At 42.5% G+C, this 27,243-nt stretch overlaps 1 protein-coding gene across 7 annotated transcripts in view; it reads left to right on the forward strand.

Moving 5' to 3' along the window:
• The first annotated feature begins 16,092 nt into the window (after window positions 1-16,092).
• DOCK10 (dedicator of cytokinesis 10) overlaps window positions 16,093-27,243 on the forward strand; it is a 165,015-nt gene continuing 153,864 nt past the window's right edge. For 3 of the 7 annotated variants that reach the window (XM_087739063.1, XM_087739061.1, XM_087739062.1), the window contains exon 1: window positions 16,108-16,419. In XM_087739063.1, coding sequence (XP_087595189.1) covers window positions 16,108-16,419 — 312 coding nt within the window. Of the gene's footprint in view, window positions 16,420-22,147; window positions 22,279-27,243 lie in introns of those variants that run through there. The other 4 variants (XM_087739066.1, XM_087739065.1, XM_087739071.1 and 1 more) reach the window with 3 other exon arrangements.

Below are 27,243 nucleotides of genomic sequence, written 5' to 3' on the forward strand. Positions count from 1 at the left end.
TTTATGCATTTTCCCAGGCCACTGACTCTGGACAAGTGTTCTACTGTTTGCCATTCTGAAAAAGCAGTTGTGGTACTACAGACCATTGTTTCTTTCCCATCTTTTCTCTTCAAAACAGTGCGCCAAATAGTTTAAAATCTCTGGCTGTTTGGGGGCTACTGAGAGTTAACAGGAGATGGCACCACTGTGCCTGTTAAAATCCGAGCCGGTGGGCTCCTTCCTGGAGGGGCCGCTAACCCTGAGCCGTGTTTGAAGAGAGTGGGAATTTAAAGCTAGTTCCCAAAAAGGGATTTGCCACCCAGCATGCAACCAGGTGGAGCTCAGGTGATTTAAGTGCAAAGTTGTGATCCTGGAAACCCTGCCAAACAGCTGCCTAAGCATCTAAGCAACACAGACAGCCCTCCTCAATTTGATAATGCCCCATGTGTCTAATAGTATGTTTCTCAGAGCACACATAGTGCATGTCGATAGGAGCAGGCTCAGTTGTGGCTAAGTGTTTGTTTCAAGACACATTTCTTAAGCAAAAAGTATGCAGGAATTCCTTGTCCTGAACTGTCCTCTTTAAACCACTTTGCCTTTTGGTATTTTTCATTTGGACTGATTGTGTAGAAAAGAGTAGATTGGAACAGGTTTTCCCCTTCTTGACAGATTTCAAACCCATGTTTCCCATCCCTTTGGCTATACTGTAAGCAGCAGGAACTCCTCTGTCTCTTGGTGAAGCCCTACCACTGTACAAAAATAATTCAGATCTCTGTGGAAATACAGAGAAAGAGAACACACACAAAAAGATTGAACGTATTGTTGTATTTTGGCATTCTGCAAGAATGCTGAAGTATTCTATGTCAAGTAGTACAGCTATGTTTTTAACTGGATTTTTGATCTGGTCTGAAGTAATTCACTAGAATTTGCAATAAAAATCCATGCCAAGGCTGGAACCCCACACCAAATTTCCTGCCTTCAAGTCTTCCCTTCATACCTGAAAGTACTCTTTTCTGATATTGACCATTTGGGAAAGTAATTTCCTGCTTATTTTTTCATATAAATCTATGTTAAGAGGAGATGCCCCAATGAAGAACAAGATGCACTTGGTTTTTTGTTTTTCACCTTGTTAACGTTATTTTCTGACTTAAATACCGATGTTTCTGTTGCGTGTGTGCATGTGGCATTTGTGTTTATGTAGCTTCAGAACTTTAGAGAAAGTTTGAAAACATCAGATGAAAAGCTGAGAAGGCAATTTGTTGTATCCATAGGGCGGACAAGCAGTTTAAATACTATAATAAACAATACGAAGGGTTAAATATAGACTAAAAGTAGTCAATTATAATTGTAAATAAGCAAAGACTGGGAGGAAGTGGGTACTATGACTAATATGTGGTATCTAGTATAAAACTAAACATGAAACATACCACGTTCTCACGAGCAAGATGATATCAACTGGGCTAATTTATCCAACGATATGCTGAGTTTAATGCAAAATAAAGAGTAGCAGAACATTTCCAAATTCTAACCAGTTTGACTTTTTCCCTCTGATATTAAATGAAAGTGATGTAAAATTTTAAAGTGTATGATATTTCTATTTGAAAAGCTTTCACTGGGAAGAGCTCTTAAACTTTTATTTATCTCCTGCCTATTGTATGTTACTTTACTCTCCAATGTTTGTGTTGCCTGCAGGACACCTCTTGACTGTTACTGTCCTGTATATACGTAAAGACAATGTGTGTGGGAGGGGGGTATATTTTTTTAAGCTCTGACTTAAAATCCTTGATCTTCTGAAACTCGTGTACAGGAATAGCTAAATGTTTCAGTACCGGAACATACTAACTAAATGTTGTAGTACTGTAACACATGTATAAACACTGATGTCTACCATGCCTCTACAAACTGGATGTAGTTCTTTGGCAGGGTAACTGCGCAGGTATATAAATCATATCGTGGAAAATCTTTGGGAAACAGACCACATCCTCTGGGTGGTGCAGTACAGGATCTCACCCCTGCATTTAGGCGTGCAAGAGTTCTGTATTCAGTATCTTTCCATCATAATTCTGAATTCTCCATTGTTAATAGAAGTTGGCTCACTCCAGGCCTTTTGTTGTCCTATTGCCCTCATCTCTCAACAGAACTCTATTATTATTATTATTATTATTATTATTATTATTATTATTATTATTATTATTATTATTATTATTATTATTGAAATCCTCAACCAGCATATTAAATCCCACTCTTTTCCAGACACAAAAATAGTGTTTCTAGGAACCTGAACGCCTGTTAACTTGAAGCATTGTTATGATCAATGCTTTAGCTCCTGAGTAGCTGGGCTGTACTAGACTCCTTTCAGCCCTTCTGTGCTATTCCCACTCTTGGGCAAATCCAGTGCTAGCTACAAACTGGAAAAAAAGAGTATGCAGTGGTCTCAGTAGGAGACAGGCTCAATTTTCATTGTAAAATAGACAGCCTTTGACCTTAACAAGAACATAACAAACTTGTATTGTTTGTTCCTTGATGCTATTCCTTAAAATAGCTCTACAGGAATTGTTTTGTCTATTGCTGTATCTCCTTAATTAGTTACTTTGGATAGGTACGTCACTGATTAGATGTTTCTGCCTATTTTACTACTTTGAACCTGTGCCTAGCTCTCTTCCTCCCTCCCGGCCTCTGCTTCCACTCTGAACCCTTACCCTGCATTCTGTTGGGAAGGATATGGATCTGACTGGCCTTTGTCGTTACTTGAAATTCCTCTCTGTTTCAAAATGCTGATTTATTGAAGTGTCTACCAAAAGCTGCTGTGTGCCCCCACCAAATGAGACAAAGAAGGCAGAGCATAAAAGTCTCACTGACCGACTATGGCGTTTAACACCATTTAAAGTTGAAGTACCTGGCTGCAACTTCCCTACAAAATTAAAATTCAGAAGACTTTGACTCTGCTGGTCTCCTGCGGCTGTCTAAACTTATACCAGTGCCTTAAGTCATCACATTTTGGCTTCTTGAGGTGCCCCAGAGTTTCTCATTCTAGGCCGTATTAAGTACAAGTGTGCAAAAGTAATGCTTAAACCCTTTTAGGATCACAGTCTGCATCCTTCTGACTTACTCACCTGCGGAGCACAGTCTGATACTTTCCAAGTCTGCCTGACAGATTGGGGCAGGGTTGTTGTGGAGAACATCCCTCAACAGTGAAAGGAAATAGCATGCACACCTTATCCAGCAGCTAAGTGGTTAGGGCACTCATCTGAAATGCTGGAATTCTCAGATCAGCTTACTGTTTAGGTGAGTTCATCTGAATCCCTTTCTCCCAGGATAATGCCCTCAATCTCTGGCTGTGGGGTTGAGGTACCCAGGCTACAGACTGGAGTGTCTGCAGTGCACCAAGACCTCACAGCCAGTCTGCAGCACCCTTCCACTTTTCCTGAGGATTCTTCAGTCCCTTATTACTATGTGACTCTGTGTTTGTCACTCAAAAGCAGGGGGATTCTGGAGCTGCATGGGCAGTAAGGCTGGTCACAGGACATGGGAAAGGCAGGAGCGTATGACCTCAAGTCTCTATTTCACTGCTGCAATAGAAAGCTGGAATACTACTGCCTTTTTGGTGTGTGCAGCAATCACATAGGATTGAGACGGAGAGGGTATGAAAAACTAGAGGTACTGGCAATTACCCAGAAGAGGAGAGGGATGTAAATCTGTGGGGTTTTTTGCATCTTGTTTCTTCTCTGTGCACTGTGTAGCCCAGATTGCCTAAGCAATAGATTTGTCAAAACATTTTGCATTCAGACAGTGAAATTTTCGTTTTTTGACAGACCAACTGGCCTTCCAGAGCAGGGTTGTGCTATATCTGATATGAGTCATACTCAAAACACATTCCCACATGACATTCTCATAAACAGACCAAGGCAGCATGGTCTAGACAAAATCATCATTAGCTGAGTACACAACTGGTTGAAAACTGTGCAAAGGTTAGGTATCAACTGGTCTGCTAGAACAGGAGGAAATTTCAAGACAGCCCTGTCCTCAGCCTAACTGTAATTAATATTTTCACTAGTGACATAAGAGTAGAACAAAGATTATCTATTAACATTTGTAGATGATGCTGTGCAGGGAAAGGTTGCAAGTGCTTTGATGCAGAAGGTAACAATATTCAGAAATTTAAGAAATGGTCTGAAATTCACTACTTGACATTCAGTCCAGGTCCAAAGCATTGCATTTCAGAGAAATCAGATGCACAAATATGAAATGGGAGAGTAACTAGCCAAGCAGCAGAAAGATACAGGAGTGTCTGGCACCTAGATAGGAACACCAAGATGGTGGTGCTACTGTAAAGGCAAATCTCTTAATGATAAGAAAAACTAGGGAGTTTAGTCCAGGAAGAAAAGGCGGCAGGGGGCATGTGGAGGGAAGGGACTTAATACCAAGCCTTAGAGATACCCTTGTCCCTGCCTCCGAAAAGGAAGGTAAACTAGATGAACTCTTACAACCCCTATGACCATACATGTCTTTTCTACATAAAGACTTCCTTACCTAACCTAAGGCAAGTTGAGGAAAAAAGAGAGAATGTAAAATGGAATAAATAATGACAAGTGAATTGGGTTTTTAGTTTTAATGGATTATTAATATTCTTCCTGGTTTAATCATCTAATTGTAACTTAGCACTATAGGTGGGAAACCATTTACAGGGGCAGAGCTTATCTCCCATCTGTGACTAATCAGCTGGCAAAAACTCAAGTGTTGCCACCCCAAGTGAAATCTGGGTAGGGATAGAGCTTTAAAGAGGGACTTTACAGTGTGAGCCTACGGTGAAGGGAGAGACTGGCAATATCCACGCTTTTGTTTATGGCATGTGTTACGCCTGATTTGCATGCATCATTCCACTTCTATCTAAGTGTAATGTGATGGGAAATTGGGTCTACAAGTTTTAAGCTGTTGGGGTCCACATAAAAACCACATTTAAGGACACAGTCAGGGACTCCCTGCATATTAAACTGGGAATTCAGAGAACTATAATTATTAATGTGTCATTAGTGATAAATAATTATATTCCAGTCATAAAAGTAATCTTGATGTTGGCCCCTGATGCTTTTGCTATTATTTCTCAAACAAGCTAGTAAGTGTCACAGATCCGTGTCATTGTATGGCTGAGTAAGGAGAAAATGGCTTATTCCAAAGAAAAGTTGAAGAAATGGCCTGAAGGAAGACCAAGCACCTCAGAAAACAGAGCAGCAGTCTAACTGCGATGGGCCCAGAGGCACAGCCAGAGCCACCTGGGCAGCTTACCATGTAGGCAGATGCTGATGCTAGAGATACTTTTTTTGAGTTTGACATCTGACTACTTAGCCCACTGATCTAGGAGAAATCCGTACACAGTGTATGCCTGTGGGCATGTGCAGTATCAAATCCCAGGTAGTACAATAATGCAGCCTGTAATAACTTGTGTTTTCTGATATTTTTAGTGCTCTTTAAGTGTTACACGTTTAAAGTTGAATCTTTTTTCAACTTTCGGAATGTAGTCGTCTTTTAAGAACAACTGTTTACGAAAATGGCACCTTCTCAGCATCTAGGTCTGCTTTTGACACTTCTGTGAACTCCACCTGCTGCTTGCAGTGCCAAAGCGTTTTCAGTTTCCTAGTCCCATCAGCTCTCCAGATGTGGGTAGGAGGGAAGGATCTCATTTCTATTCCCTTGTCTCTGAGGTACCCATGAGTCATTCCCTAGTTGATCATTGCCTTATAAACTGCTGAGAGACAGTGGGGCTGTAGTGGAACCTCATTTGGACCTGGATGCTACAGTGATTTGACCTTGACCTCTGGGGAATATCTGTCACAGTTGATAATAAATGTTGCAGGAAGTAATGTAAAAAAACAGGTGGCTTATTATCATGGGTGCTGGGAGCAAAAGCTGGACCAAAAACGTTCTGCATGACTCTTTTCACTGTAGGAGGTAACAGTGAAGGCCATCTTTTAAACTTACTTTGTTTTCTGCACTTGGGGAAATGAGGGGCTCTATGTTCCACTGCACCGATGGTAAAGTAAAAGGTAGCATATAGATAAAAGGAGGTGGTAATGTAAAAATCTTAAATGATATGACCGCACCTTTCCTCCCTGCACATTAATTTAACTTCTATGGAAGCTGAATGAGAATACACATGTACGTTTCAGGAGCGAGTTTGTCCCTCATATTAAAAATGTACTTCAGTGGTAAGTAAGTTGGAATCTTTTTGCTTATGCAAGGAAGAATATCAAAGCCCAGTGAAATTAGTGGATTTAGTCCCATTAACTTTAATGAGATTTGATCAGTCCGAATAATGTGATGTATTGTTATTATCGACTAAAATCAAGAATCTGATAACAGCTTCAGAGTACAGTTGCAAGACAGTTTTTTGACAGCCTTCTCTAGTTACATTAAGTGTACAGAGTTACCCTAAGCAGAGTACTTATTCCATTTTGTTGAATGTTTTTATTTATGAGTACAGAAAAAGGAGAGAGGTGTTGGCACCTGCCATTGTTACAGCCAGTGGGACAGAATTATTTTACTTTGCCTGATGTTGGCAAAAGTTCATGTTCAGATTTTCGGTTTCTCCTTGGGAAGCTGTCTCCAAAGAAGTTATGCAGCTATCGTGCCCATCCGCGTTTTCATTTTATAATAAATCACTTCCTAATATTATTAGTATTTTTGTACTCTGTTACTGTATTAGTACTTCTAATTATAGATGTTATCATATACCCTTAAAGATTCAAGAAATCCATCAGAAAGAAGACATTTGATTCTCCAGTGTGTAACATGCTCACGTTGCCTGCTGCTTTCATTTACATCATATGAGTTACAATCTGAGCTTGACCTCAAATTGACCCTGTTGCTGGATAGGTGAAAAGGATTTTTGTTTAAAATACAATCAATCATTTTAATTTATTATGTATCTAAGTTTAAATTAAAAGTAAGCCTATTGCCAGTGTTGCGGTTTGTAAATAGCAAGTGATTGCTCAAAGGCATACAAACTTTAAATATTTATATGGTGCAAGCAGATCGGACACAAAGGCAGCTGCTAAACTCACAGAAATTAGATTCAACTCCAGATTTTCACTTTCATAAATCAGTTATAATCAGCTGCTAGGGAAAGAGTTTATACTTCAGTGAGGACCTTTTCCCCTCTTTGTCCTGCCAATGCATCCTTGAGAGCTGTTGAGATTTTTTTTTTTATTTTTGACCTGTTTGTGACTGGATATGAGGGAGACAGGGAAGGCAATTTTATTATTTCCCTTTTTATTCCACAAACTCCCCTGTAAGGGAAGAACAAAGCAGCAACCTTTGGCAAAATAAACCTCTAGGAAGTAAATTTCAGAATGCCTGTTTACATTTTTTGTCTGACAGATGTTTACGGTCTAGCACTTTGTTCAATTCATCTGACGCAGAAGTGGGGGTGGGCCCAAGAGTCTTCTAACTTGGAAAATGCAGGTCTCTGGATGTTTTACAGAGCACCAGATTACATCAATTTGCTCTTCAAAACTATTCTGATTGTTTTCCACAAATAAGTAATCTCTGGCAATGGTGTTTTTGCAGTGTCCAGATGAGATTCCAGAGGTGCTGTGGGAAGCACCTTAAATCTTTATGCATTTTGGTGGCAAAGTGAGTGGGGAGACTTGGTCTCGCAGCCAGCATCTGTGCACCTAACAAAACCAAAAGTGATTTCAAACACTCTGTGTGTTGGAGGACAACTTTGTGGCGGAAGGAGAAATAGAGAACAAAACTGACCCCAAAACCATATGACATGGCCATGTTTCCACTTCAAGGAGAGGGCTTTAAGAGCCAGCGTGCGTGTGTTTGTGGTAGGGATCAGACTGTCCGTTAAAGGCAGAGATGCCTGCTGTGGCACAGCCCAACAGTCCGGAGGGCTTGGGCTGGTGCAGTGGGTCCTAGTTGCTTTTCTAGCATGGCGGTAGAACAGCAGCCTCAAAGGGAGCAGAGGAAAGGCCTCTGCTTTTCCTGAGACATTTGAGGACAACTCCTCCACCTGCGCAGGCAGAATTTACCAATGGCAAAGATAGGGGGAGAGGCCACTCGCTGCAGTTCCTGGCTGTAGTTAGGGGTGTGGAAGCTGGTGGGATGCATTCCCTGTTCAACCTCCTCCACAAGTGGAGTCCTCTGACTGCAAACTCCAGCAGGCAGATTTGCATCCACTCTTCATTTTTTTTAATCAAATAGAGCAAAAAAGCAAAAAAAATTTCTTTCCTCCCCAGAAGGTACTGAATCGTGTCCCGTAGATTTGTCCTTTTGACTGATGTTCTGCCATGCAGAATTTGCAGTCTCCAGGGTAGCCGTTTCCCACCACTGCTCCTGGCCCTGGCAGCAGTACATCGCTATAAGCATCCTTCTGCACCCCAACCAGCCGCCACATGAAGTAGGCAATGGTGGGCTCAGGCTTTACTTCCTACTGCTTTGAACTAGACCTATGCTCTATTGAAACCTGCTTCCAGCTTTTCTAAAATGACTGAACTATATATACTGGCCTTTCTGCCTTCCTTGTGTTGTCTGGTTCATTATTTGATTACGGTTACTGTCTCCCTTTTCAAAGGAGTTGACTGCATTTGTGTATATGCAATGCCTAAGAGGTTTGGCAGAGGTAAAGAGAGGTTGGCTAGTTTTACTGTTTATTTTTATACCATAGACCTTATAGTCTATGTGCTCTGCATTTTCATTTGTGCAATATCTGCTTGTAAAACAGAAAATATGGCAAAGCATCCAGCTTTCACCCAGGAGGGATACCCATTCAATTAGGGTTGCATTCAGCACTCACCCCAGTTCATTTCCATTGGGAATTTGTACCTGTGAGGTAGCAGACTAAATACATTTTAAAATAAAATTTTGAGGTCATGAGACCCATCCTACTAATCACTTCAGGCAGTAGAAAAATCAAGCGGACTGTGCGTTTAGAAAAGAAAAAGAAATCTCATGGAATGCAACCCTCAATGCCAAGTACACTTTGTATAGAGTACCATGGAAAAACAGCATTTAAAAATGGAAAGGTCGGCATCTTGACCTGGTTGACTTCCACAAATGGTAAAATATGTTTACTGTGGAAGAAGAATATGTGCCATGGAGGTACGGGACATGGAAGTGAGAATTAATAGCATGAAGACAATTAATCTTGCCTTTAGTATCATCTGTAAGTACAGTGAAAAATGTGCAGGTGGTGCTCTTACTAGAAGTTTCAAGGTGCTCTGAATATTCCTAAACGAAGACTGTGATCACATGGAATTACCTTAAGCTTCTGTTATTTTATATTTAACTTTTCTGCCCTTTTTTCAAACTAGAGATAGCTATAATGATGCATACTTGTCAAGTGTTATGTGGAACTCGTAGAATTTCTACTTTAAAAGGTAAAGCCTGCTTGACCTATAGTTTTATTTGTGTGAGTATATGCAATTTCACTGATGCAAAATATGACACGGCTATGCATTCATCATGACAACTGATCTCAGTCTATTTACAAGTGGCTTGGTGTCGCAATTAAATCATGAATAAAATTGTACCAGTCATACCAAATGGAGTCTCTCAGCAATGTATATTTAATGTAATTGATAATGGAGAAATATTCTGAAATTGAGAACACATCAGTCATCCAGTGATTAAGATAAACTTGAAATTGATTTGACATGATTTTCCTTGCAGCTTCCATGTTAGAATTTCACGAGAATTTCTAAAATGGACCTACTGACATGGCAGAGATAGGACATGAAGAATGAGTCTTAGAAGGGCTGCACTGCCCAGTGCTGCCATGCCTGAGAAGTCATAACAGAGTTAAACGTATAAACACCAAACTTGTTATTTTCTGCGTACTTAGGAAGGGCACTCTGTATTTAAAGATGCTTGTAGTCCTGTGGGTGCCAGAGCACTTACAGTATAAGACGAGTGTCTTTTGAATCACTGAGTAATGCTTCTGCTCCATAAAGGTGCATAAATACATGTGTGAATCTTCTCCTAAGAGACTAATACAGCTGTTGCAAATTCAAGGGTTTTCTTTTGCACAGCTGAAGTGGAAAGCACTTTTTTTTTTCATGTTCTAGCTAGGTATTTATAATGGTGTTCTTAATGTAGTGTCTGAATGTCTCATAAACAATATTGATCTTGCAGTTCTACGATATTGAAGGGGAAAGTATTGAAAATATTTTACTGGGGAGAATGATTAATGGGAATTATACAGCTGGCCAGAAACTGGAATACAGTATTTAGATGAAAATTCTTAGTGAAACTCCAGATCTGAATGAGACTGATAAACAGTTTAAAATAATTAGCATTAAATTAGTATTAATTCCTTTTGTTCTTAAAAATATTTACGTACAGCCATATCTAGCCTTGTTACTCGTTTGGACCTTGTGAACTAAATATTTGAACACCTTTAAACTACATCCACGATGAGGTAGGAAAGTGCTGTTTTTCCCATCTTTCCGAGGAAAGTCAAACAGAGTAAGATAAATTCTGCAGAATAGGAATCAACCCAGGTGTCCAGACTAGTGCCTTAACTATTAGGTAGTGCCCCCTTTACATTTAACGTTATACAAGTTTGAGACCATGCAAATGGTGCCGCATAAAAACTGTCAGTAAATACTAAGTCTTCAACAGATGCAGCTCTAACATTACAGCTTCTGTAGGGGGAAGCTGGAGGCCATACAGCTGAATGTGCCGTCTGTCATTAAAGAACTGCAAGGCAACCTGGCATTTTACCTCTCTTACACCAATTATAATGGTGAATAAAAATAATTTTCCCTTAATTTTTTTGCTTTCCTTGTTTGTCCCCTATAGTAAAAAGTTTTATCTTCTAAAATAGCAGTTCCGCCTGTCCCATGAGGCACTTGTAGATAGACTTAGGTCACTTGTCATGTTGCACGTGTAGCTTCAAGTAGCAGGTGACTTTGCTTGCAGTGTTATTGCAAGAATATATGATCCTCAATGGAATAATTCCTTTTCTTTCCCAGAGGGATGCCTGCTCTTGATCCAATGGAGGGAGAAGGATTTTTTTCTCTTGACTTCAACGCAGAATTTATGCCTCATTCTATTCACAAGGCAAAGCCAAGTTACCCAAAAGCAACTGGTTTGGATGAATAAATATTTCTCGCAGTATAAAATTTGAGGGTTGGGGTGGGGGAGGAGTGTATCTCTAGAGTTTAAAAATATGGATGAGGTCAGATCCACATGACATACTAATTTTTCTGGCCACTTACCTGATTGCATGCCCTGGTCAGAGATACTGTTAAATATGTATACGTCTTTGTTCTCATTGAAATTGTGTACTTGAATACTACGGTGTCCTTTCAATATAGCACATTTTTTCCTGCAGTGTTTTTTTTCTCCTCAACTTCTTATATTCAACGCTCTAAAAGGACAAGAATTTTGACCCAGCAATGTAACTGAATATGAGGTCAGATCTGGTATTCCATAATTAAGGAAAAATATTCTGACCTTGATGAACTTGTGAAAAAAGTACAAAGCTTGTCTTCTGCAAGCAGTGTGATTTCTAGTCTTTAAGTCTTTCTATAAGTCTTTATAAAAAGGATACACGTTTGCCTGGTGTTTGAGGTTTACACTTAATTGCCTACTTGATCCTGATTCATTAAAGATATACATATGTTAATTGATTAATATGAATAGTTCCACTCAGATCAGTCAGTTGTAGCTCTTCAATGATCAACTTACATCCTTACAAATCTAGCAGAAATAGTTCAATTTATATAGAAACCATACAGAGAGTAGGCCATAGCAGGAATCTTGAAATATCTAGAGCCACTCTGTGACCCTCTTACCTGCCTTGCTAAAATAGCCCTACGGATGCCAATGATGCTTCTACTCAAGGAGCTACACCCCACTTGGTCCCTTAGAGAAAGGCTAGCTGAAGGGCTGGAAACTTATTTCTCTTAATAGCCATTAAGCTAAAAGCCTGTTTTTACCAAGTATAACCTTTGCAGTAAAGCGGACCTGTAAATGTAGATATTGGAGACATTTGCAAGAGTATTACTTTTGTAGTTTTTTAATTTGAGTGTTGAAGGAGATATTTTGTGTTCGCATGTTTTCATTTCCTTCTATTATTATTTTGTGTTATGATATGACTGGCTCTGCCTTAAAACTTCAAATAGATGTATGGCCTTGAATTTGGCAAGTTCTCTTGCTGTCAAATGAAAATGCAAAGGGAAGTCAAGTCTTGGAGGAGTAACCTAGGCACAGTGCAGGTAGCAGCCACAGAGGGAGAAAGCACTCCTCAGTCCTGCGGGGGTGCGTTCTGTCTTGCTAGACTGAACTGTGTTCAAGAGCAATCGTAATTGTCCTGTAAAAGGCAGGTGCCTCCAGGCTGGTTGTGTGCCATGTGCTGCAGGTAGCAGAATCGTTAAAGATTGTGCAATGCTGTCATTTGTAGTCAATCAGACAGAGTGGGAACTAGTTGGGAAGTGAATAGTGAGGTCTTACTGAATTGCTGGACCAATTTAAAAGGCACTTGCATTTAAAATCACATTAAAAGAGTTAACTTTCTTGTGCTATCAATAGTGATGGAGATTGCTAAATTCCATGTTTTGCAAACGGCTGCGTGAGCGGTTAGTGACAACTTAAAATTGTACCAGAAGCTATGGAAGGCCGCACGGACAGGAGAATTAATTTCTTTGCACACAGGAAGAAATTCAAAGCCCAAGAGAAAATGAAGCTACGTTATACAGTATGTTCACTGGTTTTGCAGCTCAGATAACAAAAAACCACAGCAGTTAGTTTCACTTTGCAGTTAGGGTGTGCTGATAATGGTGCAGAACTAAGGTTGTGAACAGTGACAGAAGAGGCAGAGGAGAGGGGAAGCGGGGAAGGCGTTATGTCAATGGAAAAAATGTTCGCATTGAAATTTGTGTGCATCAGCTTAGAAGAAAACCAACAACTTTTTCACTAATCGAATTAATGACCATTTCAAGGACAAAGAAAACTTAGGTAAAATGTTTAAACACACGCTCCTGAGTAACCTTTTGGCATGATCTGGAATCCCCAGACAGCGGAACTAGTTCTCTGCACTAGAAAATTAAGACAATATACAGGGCAAGCTTGCAAGTACAGGTATATAAAATGACAGATTCCTGTAATCTTGCTTCAAAAGCCAGTACTAGAAATGTGAGGTTACCAAACCTGTTAAAGAAGCAAACCTAAGCTGAGTGTTGGTGTATCTTTTGTTTTGCCATATGCCTGTGGGAAATGTCTACTGGGGGAGGCAATTCTTCATTGCATTTGTGAGAAAGTGGAACTAATTTCTATTCAAGGTAACACACAGCTGTGAATGAAAATAGTTTTCATGCTCTTGCTAAAAAGAGACAAAACTCATATGGCCTTGCTACTTAATGCAACTGCAAATTCAAGATTTTGCTTCTGATGAGCAATGGTATTGAAACAAAATTGCTCCAAGCGTTCCTGAACTTTGAGAAAAACTGTTCCAGATCCAAAGCTGGGTTTAAGTTGGAAACCCAGTCCAAACACTTACTGCCAGACATTGTATGCAGTGCTAAAATGGCTCTCCATCAGTGATGCTACAATCATCCAACTCTTAGGGTCAGTCTTAAGTAGTTGTAGGAATAGACTTCAAACTCATGTTTTAAGAATGGCTTGTTTCTACCACTCCAGATCTCCAGCCTAAGACTTACTGATCATCCAAAGTTACAATCCTGCTGTTACTGCTGTTTTACTAATGCTAATTACATGTTTATAAGCTAACAGTTTCTTAAGGGTGGAGAATTAACAGGATATTCCATATATACTTTTTTTTAGCAGTCATGCTAGAACTACGCTATGGGATACTGGAACTCAAATGGAAAGACTCTTACAAAGCACAGTAGTAGCCCTGTGTAACAACTGACTGAAATCTGAAAACTAAAAAACTTCTGAAATACAGAGGAACTCTGAGACAAACCAAAATAATTAATTTTGCGTAATAATTATTTGGTAAACAACCATATGCATGTAAAATCCTGGACACTTGTGCTTTGCACTATGCACGACAATTTCAGAGGCAGCAGACTTGGCTCTTCTTTGACAAAGCTCCTTCCCCAGACTATCGCTCAATGTTTACTTAAGAGGATGACAAAAAATGTGTTATATTCAATCCAACTGCCTTTTTTGCTCATTATTTCAGTATTTGTGGATATTTCTTGCTTTCCTGCAGGCTTGAAAATGTTTGTGGTGCAGAAACAGCTGGCTCTTTTATTTCTTGATGTCTACGAATAGATGTAAGCAGCCAACTGCTCTCTGACAAGTATCTGCATATTCACTCAACCCCTAGCTTGCCCGTGTATAGCTGCAAAGAGAGAAGTCATGTGGAACACGGGCTATTAATGCCTGACCACAGAGCTGACCACATCTGAGCAGGAGCAACAGTACTGTGCCCAACGCCAGGGGTGGCTGCAGCTTCCTGACCTGCATTATGGTCATGATTTTCTGAAAAACATTTTCCAGAATGTACGTGAACATACTGAATGGAAGAAACCGTTAATTTTCCTTATTCTTTCTCACAGATGCAGTGTATGTTTTCTGTGCTGTCTGCAACAAATTGCAGTCAAATTTATCACAAATTATATCTTTGTGTTGAGACAGAACACTTCCTTAGAGCCACTGAGGCTACTTACTCTTCTTTTTTTTTTTTCTTTCTTTGCAACATCAGGCTGCAGTTTCCTATAGTGAGCCTTACCTGGATTGTTTGCGAAGTGAATGGAGTCTCCTTTTTCCATCTCTCAGTGGCTTTTTGTGTCAAATTTCTCAAGAGCAAGGAAACTTTTCCAATCCGGTAGTACTTTCTTACTGAGCTTTAGCTTCAAACAAGTATGATCTCCAAGATATTACAAGACAACGCCTGCTGAATGGTAGAAATATCTAGACTAGTATCTTTAATTGTTTTAAACCAATTCTAGGGCACTTAACACACTTCAGATAATTTGCCTTACTGGGAAATGTTTCCCTTGCAGAGGAATACTTAAACTCTGGGCTATGATGTCCTGTTATCATTGCTGCCCTTGGTATCTTTAGTAAATTTGGAGGAGAGAGCTGGGAGCTACGCATAGGCTGCAGTGATTCATAGCACACCAGTACCTACAGTGACTTACAGCCAGCGACCTCAAAACAGACAGCCTGCTCCTCAGTGAGGATGGAAGCCAGCAGTTCTTGCAACATTGAATTCCCTGATACAACAGTCTAACTAAATGTTAACCGACTGTTGGGTTTTGTGCCTCCGCGCCAATGCAGCTTCAGATGTTGCCCTCACACTTGAGCAGCATCATTGCCTTGTCAGGGATTACACCTCAAGTTCCTCAGGTTTTATTTCAATTTTGTCTTACAGGGATTGCCATGCACCCAGATGTGTGATCCCTCACGGTTGCCTCCTTTCCCAGGCCTACCAGTGTAACTGAATTATGAAAATTCAGCATCACAGAGGAGAATTTAAGTATTTTTGTGTGAAGAAATTCAGACACAGCTCTCGCAGCAATCCTGCGTTCTCCATGTTACAGCTTGGTGTTAAGGCATGAAGCTGTATTTACTAACAGAAGATACGATCATTCTACTTGGGGGGCAGAGCTGTGACTGTTGTGTAACTTCCGTGGGCTTAAATGGCTAAACTTAGTTGTGCATCGGTGGATTTTCCGTAGCAAGAAACAGGGATGCCACGCCAACTGGCAGAAGGACTGGAAGACATCCAGCCTCACTTGGTGCAGGGGCCGCAGCAGCCCTTGCTGCTTGGCAAGTGCTTCCCACCAGCTCCGAGGCCGGCGGGGCTGACCAGAGAGTTGACTTCTCTTGAAACCTGGCGGCCAGGCTCCCGTTTCGTCCGGTGAGCCGACCTTCCCACCCTGGCGAGCGGTTAACACCAAGAGCGGCGCTTCCTCTGCCGAACCCAACCCGGCAGCCCTCCTGGAAGAGCAGCCTCTGGTCACCGCATGCACGCAGGAGGGGGCCCCGGCTGGCCCGGCTCAGGCCCCCTCCCGCACCCCGGGCCCCCAGCCCCCTCGGGGGGCCCCCAGCCCCCTCGCCGCGCAGCCTCCTCGGAGCTGCCGGGGCGGGGGCGGGAGCGGGGCCGTCCCGGCGGCGCCGTCCCGGGGCCGGCGCTCGGCCGCCGCGCACATGGCCAGCGAGGGCGGCGGGGGCGCGACGCTCCCCCGGGGAGGGGCTGCGAAGTTGCCGGCGGCGGGCGGCCCCCGCCCCGCACACCTCCCCCGCGCGGGGGGAGCGGGAGGGAAACCCCCAGTTCCGCTTCCTGACGGCGCCTCGGCCCGGGCGGGGAGCGGCGGCCGGAGCGCGGGGCTGCCGGCGCCCATGGCCGGCGAGCGGACGCGGCGCTTCACGCGGAGCCTGCTGCGGCCGGGGCAGGCGGCGGAGCTGCGGCACAGCGCGGCCACGGCCGCCGCCGCCGCCAGCGGGCGGCTCCAGCAGCGGGTGAGTGCGGCGGGGCAGCGCCGAGCGGGCCGGGGCGGCCGCGGCGGGGAGCGGGCACCGGGCACCCGCCCAGGTGCGAAGCGCGCTGGGGAGCCGGGGAGGGGCGCGGCGTGGCGGGCAGCCCCGCGGGGACCGGAGCGGGGGGCGCCGCGCTGCGTTCCCGGCCCGCACGGCCCCGCCGCCCCGCGCCTCGCAGCCTGCGGGCGAGCGCTCGCCCGCCCGGGCGGCTCGCCGGTCGCCGCCGCGCCGCCTGCCCGCGCCTCGCCGCTTCAGTGCCGCAGACGGCTGCTGATGGCCCTCTCTCGTTGCGGGAGCGCGCTGGCTGCCTTCCTCTCCTGAGTTTCGCCGGTTTTCTTTTCTTTTGAATGAGCTTTGCACGGGCAGATGGAGCGAAACACGAAGACCGCGCTGTCGGTGCCAGACGAGCCCGGTGTGCGCTGGGGGGACGGGACCCGAGCATCCAGCTCTCCCAGTACTTGTCAGTCACGTGATTTTTAGGTACTTCACAGCCCATATGCTGGTGTATAACCATAACTACTGCAATGCGTGTGCGCTCTTGGTGATTTCCACTGGAAACCCCGTGGAAGGGGGCCTGAAGTGCTGCAGAAACACGGACCCTGGTCTTCGTAGTAGCATGTGCTTCTAAAATGCATTGCGTGAGGCTTCAATCCCCATCTCTCCATCAGAGGAATAGCACAAAAGGGCTGTAAACTGTTACCACGCTGCTTTAACAGTATTTCCCCTCTACGTGGTTGTGTGTAAGAACTTAGCTGATAGGCAAGGACAGCAAATTGTTAGGGTTCACAGAGAAATGTCCACTAGCCTTTTTGAATCACTAACCATTTATGAGTCATTTATTAGCTGTTTTTACATTAAGATCCCTTTGGACTTAAAGCTATGTGTTATGAGAGATAAATGACTCCTTCTTAGATGATTAAGCATATAATTTCTGTGAATCATGTAATTCAGATAAATATTTTCCTTTTCTAGTTTTTCAGGCAACACAGTTCATGGACTAAAAAGCTGGAAGAGGGAAAGTTCTAAGTGAAATGTCATCACTCACGAAAATTTACCCCACGCCAGTGCCTAAATGCAGTGCAATCTCTCTCTCTGCATAAAACGGGAAATAATTCTGCAACTATGTTCCCGTAAAGTTAGTGGGCTGTTTCCGTCTTCTGAGGGGCCTTGCCCACTAGAAATGGAGAGCGGCACTAAAACAGCCATTCTGCTTGGAGGCAGCAGCCAGTTCATGCTTCCTAGCTGTCTGTACACCAAATGCGAGTTGTTTTCTTTACCTCACTAGATTTACAGTCAGCTTTGAAGGTCTTCGTAAAGCATTTCCAAGCTTCTGCCATGTGAAAGCTTGGTAGAAACTTAATTGTCTCTTCTGACTTCCCACAAAGGTTGTATGTGCTGTCAGCCCTTGTCAAATCCTAAAGTGTCTCTACAACTGTACCGCTGGCAGGTTTGCACGGTCCTGCTCTCTGGGCACGTAGAGATCAGAATTTGGCCCATTGTCAAACAGGATACACAGAATACCTGCCGGTGAAGTTTCGGTGTAAATGTTCTAGGAACCACCACCGTTGGTGTGGGTTCTGTCCAGACACTGCAGAGTAGTCGTCCCCTAAGAGAGTGTGTTTAAGTCCATATACCAGCTAAACTATTGTATTGTCTAATTGCCTCTTACAGTATTATAAATGAAGTTCTATTAGAAGTATATTTTACTCTGCTGTGTCTCTGCTGCAGGAACGCAAAAAAATAGAGAATGAGGTTGATGAAGAAAATCTGAATTTGATGGTCTGGTTCCCTTGAGGAGAGTGGTTTTTTAAGGTGTTGCTAACAGATCTTACACTGCTAACTTAGGAATACAGTATTTAATTACTGCTTGTGCATTTCAGTTATATTTTATTCAGTCTGTCTTTAAAACATCAAGACTTCAGTTGTGGGGCGGCAAAAATCGTCTACCACTGCTGTGAGCCTGACTTCCTGTTGACTGATGAAACGTACCGGTGCTGGATTTCATCAAGGCTTTTGATTCGATATCTGAGGCAAATGCAGTCAGATCTGGCAGGATGGGCTTTTAAAGATACTGAAGTTAAGATTTGAAGACGCCAGGCCAAATTCTGGTTTCAGTTATACTGCTCAGTGGGAGCACTTAGGGACTTCCAGATGTTATGTTTTATTCACCAGCAGGCACAATGGTTCTGAAGTCTGGGTTGCTTGCTGTGTTGAATATGTATGGCTCTGGGAAGCGTAATGAAGTTACCATCTTTTTACCATACTTTTTTGGGTTGCCAGTAATGTTGCCTGTGAAAGGCAAATTTTTATAAAATGCTGAGGACTCATGCCGGGGTACAAAGCTGTTATCTTCAGGATTCAATCTTTTCTAGCTACATCAACTAAGAATGAGCAGAATTAACCATTGTATCTTGGCTAACAGGCAGAAGATCCCTTGGCAGCCGTAACTGGGGTTGCCGGTTGTCCGTGGCCAGGTTTGGGGCTGCCATCTGGAGCTGCGATGTTCTATGCTGGGCAGCGATCATTGCTGGATCCATAAGGCAGAGTGCCGGAGCTGGCAGGTCTGTTGAGGCTTGTTTTCCAGGGAAGCTCCTCTGGCCTATGTGCCTTGCACACGGAGGATGCTGCAGTGGTGCAGTCGTTGCGGTAAGGCAGTTGTGTTGCTGTTGTAGAAAAGTCCCACAGGACCTGAAATTTCTGACTGAACTTGTACTGACTTTTGTACCAGAAATGAATATCCTTGCAGAAGAGAAAAATCTGGTGTATTCAGTGAGGTGCATTGGTTCTCATCGCATCTTGCTCTGGATGTATCAGCACCTTACATTCCAGTTATACTAAATCTGACTTGTGTCAGAGTGTCCTGAAAGTTGGCACATCTGCTGTCAAGAGCCTCCAAATAACTGGCTGCTGCAAAGTAGGGAAAGTGTAAAGGTGTCAAGTGTACAGAATTAAGCATAAAGGTGTAAAGTGTAAAGAATTAAGCCTGTGTATGTCCTGTATTGAATTGCAGCTGGGCCTCTGTCATCAGGATTTGTCATCATCAGGATTTGTAACAGCACCTGCAGTAGGGGTCGTTCGGGTCTTAGCAATTTGGTAAGAACCTCGGGATCAAATGCCTGTTTGACATGAACTGTCTTAGAGAACAGTGTTGTGTCTTTTAGCTCTTGGCTCTCTTCAAATATATTTTTTTTTCTTTTGTGTACTTTACCTTTCCTTTTGCTCGTATTTATTCATTTAATATGGGAAAAACAGTTGCTAGGATTCAGCACAAAAATCTGTTTGTAGAAAGAAAAAAGTGTCAGTGTAATCAGGGGAAAGGGGATGGCAGAAGTAAGGATGTTTATCATTTGGTGTTGTACAGTATAAGAGAGGAACTTCTGTAGGACCCTGAAAGATAGAAAGTGGAAATGAAGGTTGAGGTTGGAATATATGTGTATATCTTGTTGGTAGGGGGTAGTACCTGCAGTGTTTCAGCACACGTAACACATACTACATTAATTACCCAACTCTTCAGCAGGTGGAGGGAGTGGTGCTATCAGGTGTTAATGGTGTGTGGCAATACTTCAGGTTGTTTCCACAAGTGCCTAGTTAAGCTTTCATGTAGAAAAGGCAAACTAGTCAGTGAAATAGATCGGCATCATCTAGAAGGTAAATAATTTATTGTATTTTGAAACTTTGTTGTGAAATTCTTTGTCTCTTCTAATAGAAAAGGCTTGTTTGCAGGTTGCTTTATGAATGCTTGCTGCCACTGCCCAGGAAAGCTGAATAGCTGTGCACGAGAAAGGGAAATTAATATGTTTGTTGCTTTGTTTGTCTCTGTACCTGCAGCAATGTTTCACTGGAAGTTTTTAAAATAGGAATGGGCCAGTCAGGGCTCCTGGAAGTCAGCTTGCTAGCTGCTTAGCTAATATTAAACTTCACGTTATGCTATTATTTCTAGATCTCAATTAATTTGGCAAAGTACTGCTGGCTGAAGTACTCATCCTTTACATAAAGTATTGTGATGCTGTTTTTACAAAAGAGCTGCGGGGGGTCTTGCTCCTCATCTCTCTTCCATACTTAAACAAGTCAACAACAATCTGGGATTGGGCTGTTGCTCCACGCGTCTTTTTTTTGGCAGAGGTTTCTTTCCATCACACTGCAGCCAAGCACAGAGAGTTGTGGTGTCCAATGACCTCGTACTGGCTGTCTCTCTTGAGTGGAAGGCTGGATTGCATAGCTTTCTCTTCCCCCAAAAAATGGGTTTCTCTCCTTGTTATTTTACTTGAGGCCGCTGTAATTCCTCCCTGAAAGAATAGATTCCGTTTGTTTCCAATGTGTGTTTTATGTGGTATGTTCTTTACAAATAATAAAGTCTCTATTTATATTGAGTTGTATATTTCTAGTTTTGAGTAGGTAATGAACTGTTGGTGGGGTTTCTTTGTGACTCCAGTGGCATTTTGAAGTCTCTCAAGAAGAGTAATGTGTATTGTTCACAGCCTCACAGAGAACACCTACTGCCTTGGTTCCCTGGATAATAATAACAGAGCTTTGACTGTGCTTATACCGTAGGATTGTGTTGTATGGCCTTTTCTTGTTACATGGCCGTGCTTGAATTGGACTTCCATGTTGAGAATCAGGCCAATGAATGAAATGACACTGAAAACTTCATCTGTTTGGAAGGTATGGTGTTAACTGAGCTGTTCCAAAGACAGAAACTGGACTATGAAAGGCTCCTTTCTTCTGAGGATGTTGTGATGTCTGCTGCTTGTCCAGGGTGGACCAAAGTAAGGCATTTATACAGACAGTGAATATACCATGGTGGTGTATATAAAACAGACCCTTGTGTGGTTGTACATATGTGTACATGCAGTCTTCACAGGCCAGCTACTAGATTTTTGTCTGTTTCCCTGCAGACTTCTTAATGTATTTTTATGTTTTCTTTGGTTAAGGCTGAGGTGATAGCCTGGTGAAGTAATCTTCAAAGCACGTGCATAGAGTGAAAGCCTCGTCCCGTTTTGGTGGTTGAAGAAAGAGAGAGTGAGTTTATTCATGGTACAGGCATAAGGGAATGTTATCTGTAGTCTAGAGCCGGTGAAGGTTCTGCTTTTGCAAGCCTTTGCATTTGAGATAAGTTATGGCTTGCTCAGGGTGGGCAACTTGTCCGGCTTATTTAAGATGTTAGCAACCTTCTGTGAATGCAGTGCAAAATTGAAGTATTAAACAACTTGATTGTATTTGTATTTTACCTGTGAACCTTGTTCATGAATCTGTATTCCAAAATTTATCTTTGATTAATATCCTGTGCCACATCCCTTACTTGTTCAGGGACAAGACCTACGTTATTTGCAAGTAACCTCTTTTCTCAGTAATGTTTTTGTTTTGAAGTGTCCGGTGTGTAATTTTGTAGCTGTTCTTCAGTTGGGGTATCCCAAGGACACTTGCAGTGGTGTGGCCCTGACAAGGATCTGACCGTTTTCAGCTGGCTGCTGGAGCCCAGATGTAAGGGCAAGCCAAGCAAAGGGCACAGGGAAGAATGCACCGCTTGCACATTCTCCAGCTGCTAGGCCGCCTCCTCTGCAGGCGGACAAAAGGGCCAGAGTTTTCTCCTGAGCAATTCTAGGAACTTCATTTGAGACTGGTACCGGGGATTAAATTGATGCAGAAATGAGGAAAAGGAGATAAGAGAAGAGAGCCTCGGAGAGGGTGGAGGCAGAGAAGGGAAGAAAATGGTTTAGAAAGAAGTTAAAAGCATTGGAGAAAATGGGGGGAAAGAGAAAAGACTTTGTGGGGAAAGAGAGGCTGAAGAAGACGATAAAACGAAGGAAAGAAATGAAGAGAGCTGCAAGAAAGATTTGTCAGGTTGGTGAATAACTCATGCGGATAAGCCCTCAATATGCAACCCTGGGCAGTAATTTAGTAGGTAGGGAGACCTAGGCACTCCGATTTAAATGCAGAGTTCTTACTGTTGTCTTGAATCTGTCACTTGACTAACGCTTTGTTTTAAATTCATGGGAAGTGAGTCAGCTTGAGTAACTCAAAATGCTGTCAGTTTATAGAAGCCACGTTAACTTTTTTCCCCCTTGCTTACAAGGTTAAATAAGTGGTCTGGGGAGGGAGAGAATGAACAGTAGTAGAAAAGAGAAGGAGAATCTGGAAAATTAAGCTTTGTGTTGGCTTTGGAGGAGGACGGTTGCGCAGAGAGAAGGTTTACTATTGTTGTGGTTTATAACAGGCGGTTCTGCAGCGTGTATGTCACTTCCAGAAGTCAAAACATGTTTGTAACTGTCCTAGCACAAGGTCAAAAAGCTATGAAATAGTGACACAGATGTGATTATTACACAAATAACAAAGACTTACTTGCAGTGTGTGCAATGTTTCCACTTCAGGATTGCCTGCATTTCACAAAACTCAACAATAATTTTCTGAAGCTGGATTATATTTGCTGTCTGTATTATACCAACTGTGTATTCTTATATTAGCAAATGCCAACTTTATTACTGTTTTTGTTGATAAGAAAAACAAAACACCAGGAGCTAACTGTCCAAGATCATGCAATAAATCTATAGTAAGGACCTCAGAATGATTGTCTGCGAGTTCATCCCCATGATGGGCTATCCTGCCCCATACGGCTGAATAATTAGCCTGGCTCTTAAGACTGTTTCATAGTCTGCCCCACTGTTCTCATTGCTGACATGGCCAACTTTTTCCCTCTTCTGTAAAATGTAAGAAAACTGAGATCTGCCTGCCCTTTGTGTGCTTGCTTAGTGTGAATGCCTTCTCCTCACGTTGTCCCTTTCTGGGCAGAACACAGGCAGGCTCCAAATAGCAGTGTAATAAGAGGGCACCAAGCTGCATTCGTGCTTAATGGTAATGTGTGTCAGTGAACTGTTCTGGAGCTGTTCTCTTACAGGAGAAACTCAGGACTTTTTTCTTCTTTTTGTTTCGCACCCCTTTCCTCTCCTTTGTTTTTTACATTGGGCTCACAATGCAGTAATTATTTTTTCCCCTCCATGTCAATGATACATAATTACAACCTAAACACATTGCTTAAATATATTTTTAGTAGATTACTTGTCATCTCTGGTACCATTTTTTTCCCCATGATACACACAGGCAAGAGGTTGATTTTGCTTTTTTGTTCTTAAATTTTACACAGTGCTTTACAAATACAGGGATGGAGTTCCCTCGGAGCACTGGGGACTGTGCTGCCCAGCCTTTCCTCCCCAGCTTGGACTCTGGGAGTTAACATCCAGCCTCTTTGCTTGGGTACTGTAATGCTACTTCTCAGCTGGAACCCAAATACTACATGTTTTGGAACACAGTGTAATGTTTTGAAATGACTTAATGTACATGTGCTTTAAGCTTGTATAAAAATGCATCAGATGAGGAAATCTGGATACATTTGTGACATGCGCGGGTTCATACCGTGCAGACAGCAGTGTGAACTGTAGCTACTGTCATTAGGATCCCGGGCGAATATAGGGAAATGGAAATGGATGCCTCCCTCCAAGAGTCTTCTGCTGCCTCTGTGAAACAATGTTTTATCTCTGTAGACTCAAAAAAAAAAAAAACACCTCAAAAATTGAAAAAAATACACTGTATTACATTTTAAATTACTAATTCATTCATTATTAATTAACAATTAGCTTACTACTAGATTTTCTTCCCACTATTGCTGTTGTGCAGTTGGTATTATATGCATTGTCCAGAAATTTAGTAAGCTGTCAACATTGTAGTGATTTTCTTAATTCTGAGTGTAGTTCTCAACTTCTGACTTTGTGTGTGGAGGAAGTACAAGGCAGTTCTATCACTGAGTCTGAATTGGGCTTTTCAGCTTTGAGAGTAATGTTGGCTGACTTAAAGCAAGCATGATTCTAGGTTACTTTGACATGTTGACCTAAATTAAATGATGTAGATATAATGAAATTTAATGAATGCAATGGAGTTGGATATGCTAGAGGGGAAAAAAAGCTTCCTTTTTTAAGTGTTACTGTTTATCAACAAGAGTAGTACAGAAATATTCTCTCTGAAACTGAAAAGACTTAGCGTAGCAAAAAGGAAAGAACTCTGTTTATTATCTTCGGCTTTGGTTAACCATAATGGATTTTAATTTTTAAACTGTCATCATTTAAATGCATTGTTTGCCCATGTATGTTTTCTGTTAGATCTACCTGCTTTTGCAACTGTGAGTAGGCTGATGTATGTCAGCTGATTTTGAGGAGTGTACTTCTCATTTATAGGCAAGAATGAAATTCTGGACTCTCAAGTGTCTCATAACACATGCCTCTGCTTTTCTGAGGACTAAGTTAAAGGCTCACCTTGCGGGGAGCACAAGGTTCTGCAGAGACAAGACCTATAAGTGTCTTTTATCGAAGAGCTGTCTGGAACACTTTAACTATGGGTTAAATGTGTCTGTGTTTTGATGCAAGTTCCTCAGTGATCTTTGTTCTAGATGGGGTTTTTTCTTGTTTTGGGGGGAGAGGTTGACATGATTTGAAGAAAACGTACTTAGGTCTAAAGTGTGAGAAGCTTCTCCTGTGATTTGAGTTTCTGCCAGGCTCTGGGACAATTTTGAGGGGTTTGTAAACCTTACTGGATTTCAAATCCTGCCCTCCCCACTCAAATTCCTCTGACTTCCAAAAAAGTATTCATTAAAATTCAAACCAGAGTTTTGTATTTTGCATGAGTTTGAGGAATCTTTTAAGAGCTGCGGGTGGCTACCAGCAGTTGGCCTGTGACACCTTTACCAATTTCTTTGTACTTCTTCCTGATATGACGATTAATTCCTTTTGCCTTTCTTTCTCCTGATCCATTTTCTACATTTGCTCTGTGACTAGAATTAATGCAATATAGGACCAGTACAAAACTTATCATTTGAAAGCTCTGAAGTACAGCCTAGCTGGGATTAACATGGGATGCTGTCCCTGCGTGTCTGTGATTCTAGGCACAAGCCTTGTTTTTCTCACACCTCCCCATTTCTTGCCCTGGTCTCCCTCCCTCCTGCCCATCAGCTCTTCCCCTGCTGTTCCCTTTCTGCCCCAGACCATCTCTCTGTTCTCTTCTTATGTCTAGTTTGTGGTGGATTTTTAGACAGATCCTCTCCACTGTGCGGATGGTTTGAAACTAAAAAAAAGTTTTGTGTATCTATTTTAAATGCAACCTCCTTTACTTCCTGTCAGCTTTGATACGGACATGATGTGTGTCTGTTCCCGGGGCATTAAAGTTAGCATCTGTGGGGGATACTGGACTTATTTCACCATTGGCATCTATGATGGCGTCGTTTGGTGTTAAATGTGTTCGTAGAGTGTTTAAACTCCTTTGATACTTGTGCAGGTACTTGCCAGGGAGTGGGGTGGGGGAAGAAATTTGGGACCTTCTGCTCCCTCACGGAGTGTCTGAGCGTGAGTAAGCATCTTCATCCTGATCCTTGCAGGCTCCTGACTCCTCATTGTGCTTAGTGCTGCTGCAGCTGGGAGGTGGGGGAAACGAGCACATTGGAGTGCTCTGGTTTGCAGATGATGTGTCCCCTAAGGTGCATGACAGAACAAGTGTTCTGGGAGAAGGGACATGAGGAGAGTCAGGGAGGACTGTTGTGATATCTTCTGGCTGTAGTGGCGTGTAATGGAGCCTCAGTGGCTTCTAATTCTGAAAGTACTTTTTCCATCCTTTCTTCTGCTGTGAGACACTTGTTGCTGCTTCTTCCTTATCTTCTCTCCACCCCCTGCCTTCTTGCCCTTTTAGCCCTGTGCAAGCTCTGGCAGCCCCGGCGGAGAGTCCAAGCCAAAAAGTCAGCAGAACAGAGAAAAGAAAGGCTGCTTATGCCCAGATATTGTGTAAAATGTATGTGCAGTTTGAGGGAGGGAAGGAGGCCAGTCCTCCGTATCCCCCTTCTCGCCCCTTTGGAAGCAAATACAGCACTCCTTTCCATGCTATGAGTAGGTGCAGAAGAAAGCATTCAGAGCTTGTTGAGTCTTTCAGAGTGAAAGTGATGGGCTGAAGTCAGCCTGGGGGCTGTTGGTTGGACCATGCTGGTTTAGGTAATAAATAATCTTTGGAGTCTGTCCCGTGAAAGAGCTTTCTCCATTGCTGTGCAAGTACTATGGCACATGCCAGGCTTGATGTCTTTTGTTAGGAATGCCTCTGTTGGATTTCACAGGCCATAAATTAAGTTGTGGTATTTGTAGCAATATTGGTCTCTCTTTGAAGATAGAAGTCTACAGACGTTTTCCTGGATTCTTTTTTTTTTTTTTTCTTTTTTATTAGTTAGAAGAGCCTCAAAAGTGGTCTCAAGTCTCAAAAGTTTTCAGGGGCCAAAACTTGGCTATCCTTGGGATGGAACTGTTTCATGGCTTTGAACTTTTAAGCTATGCTAAACAAAATACAGGAAAGTGCACGGTATAGAACAACTGTGCATTGACAGGGAGAGACCTTGGGAAAACAAGGCCTGGGTCACACCTCTGATTCTGCATGCAGAGAGAAAGGGAGTGATGAGTAAGTATTAAAACCAGTAATGAGAAGACTTTGATATTTATTCCAGAATATCATGTGGTCTGTATCTTTTGTATTCACATATTTGCAATGCATACTAAAATATGTGCTGAGCTATCATGTCTCCATTGTCAGTATATAGGCACACTTTTTTTCCTTCCATTCATGTGTAGCAGGTGGACTTCCAGCAGTGGATGAAGAGCAATTAGAGTGACAATGCAGAAGTGAAATATCATACACAGCTCCCATCTGAAAGCGAGTTACTAAAAAGCATCTGCCTGTTCCAAAGCTCACATCTCACTTTAAACATCAGTTGCCTTTTACATGAGTAACAGT

Source organism: Nipponia nippon, unplaced genomic scaffold (assembly GCF_047370975.1).
Source record: "Nipponia nippon isolate SJK-2023a ecotype South Korea unplaced genomic scaffold, ASM4737097v1 scaffold_7, whole genome shotgun sequence".
Taxonomy (NCBI): domain Eukaryota; kingdom Metazoa; phylum Chordata; class Aves; order Pelecaniformes; family Threskiornithidae; genus Nipponia; species Nipponia nippon.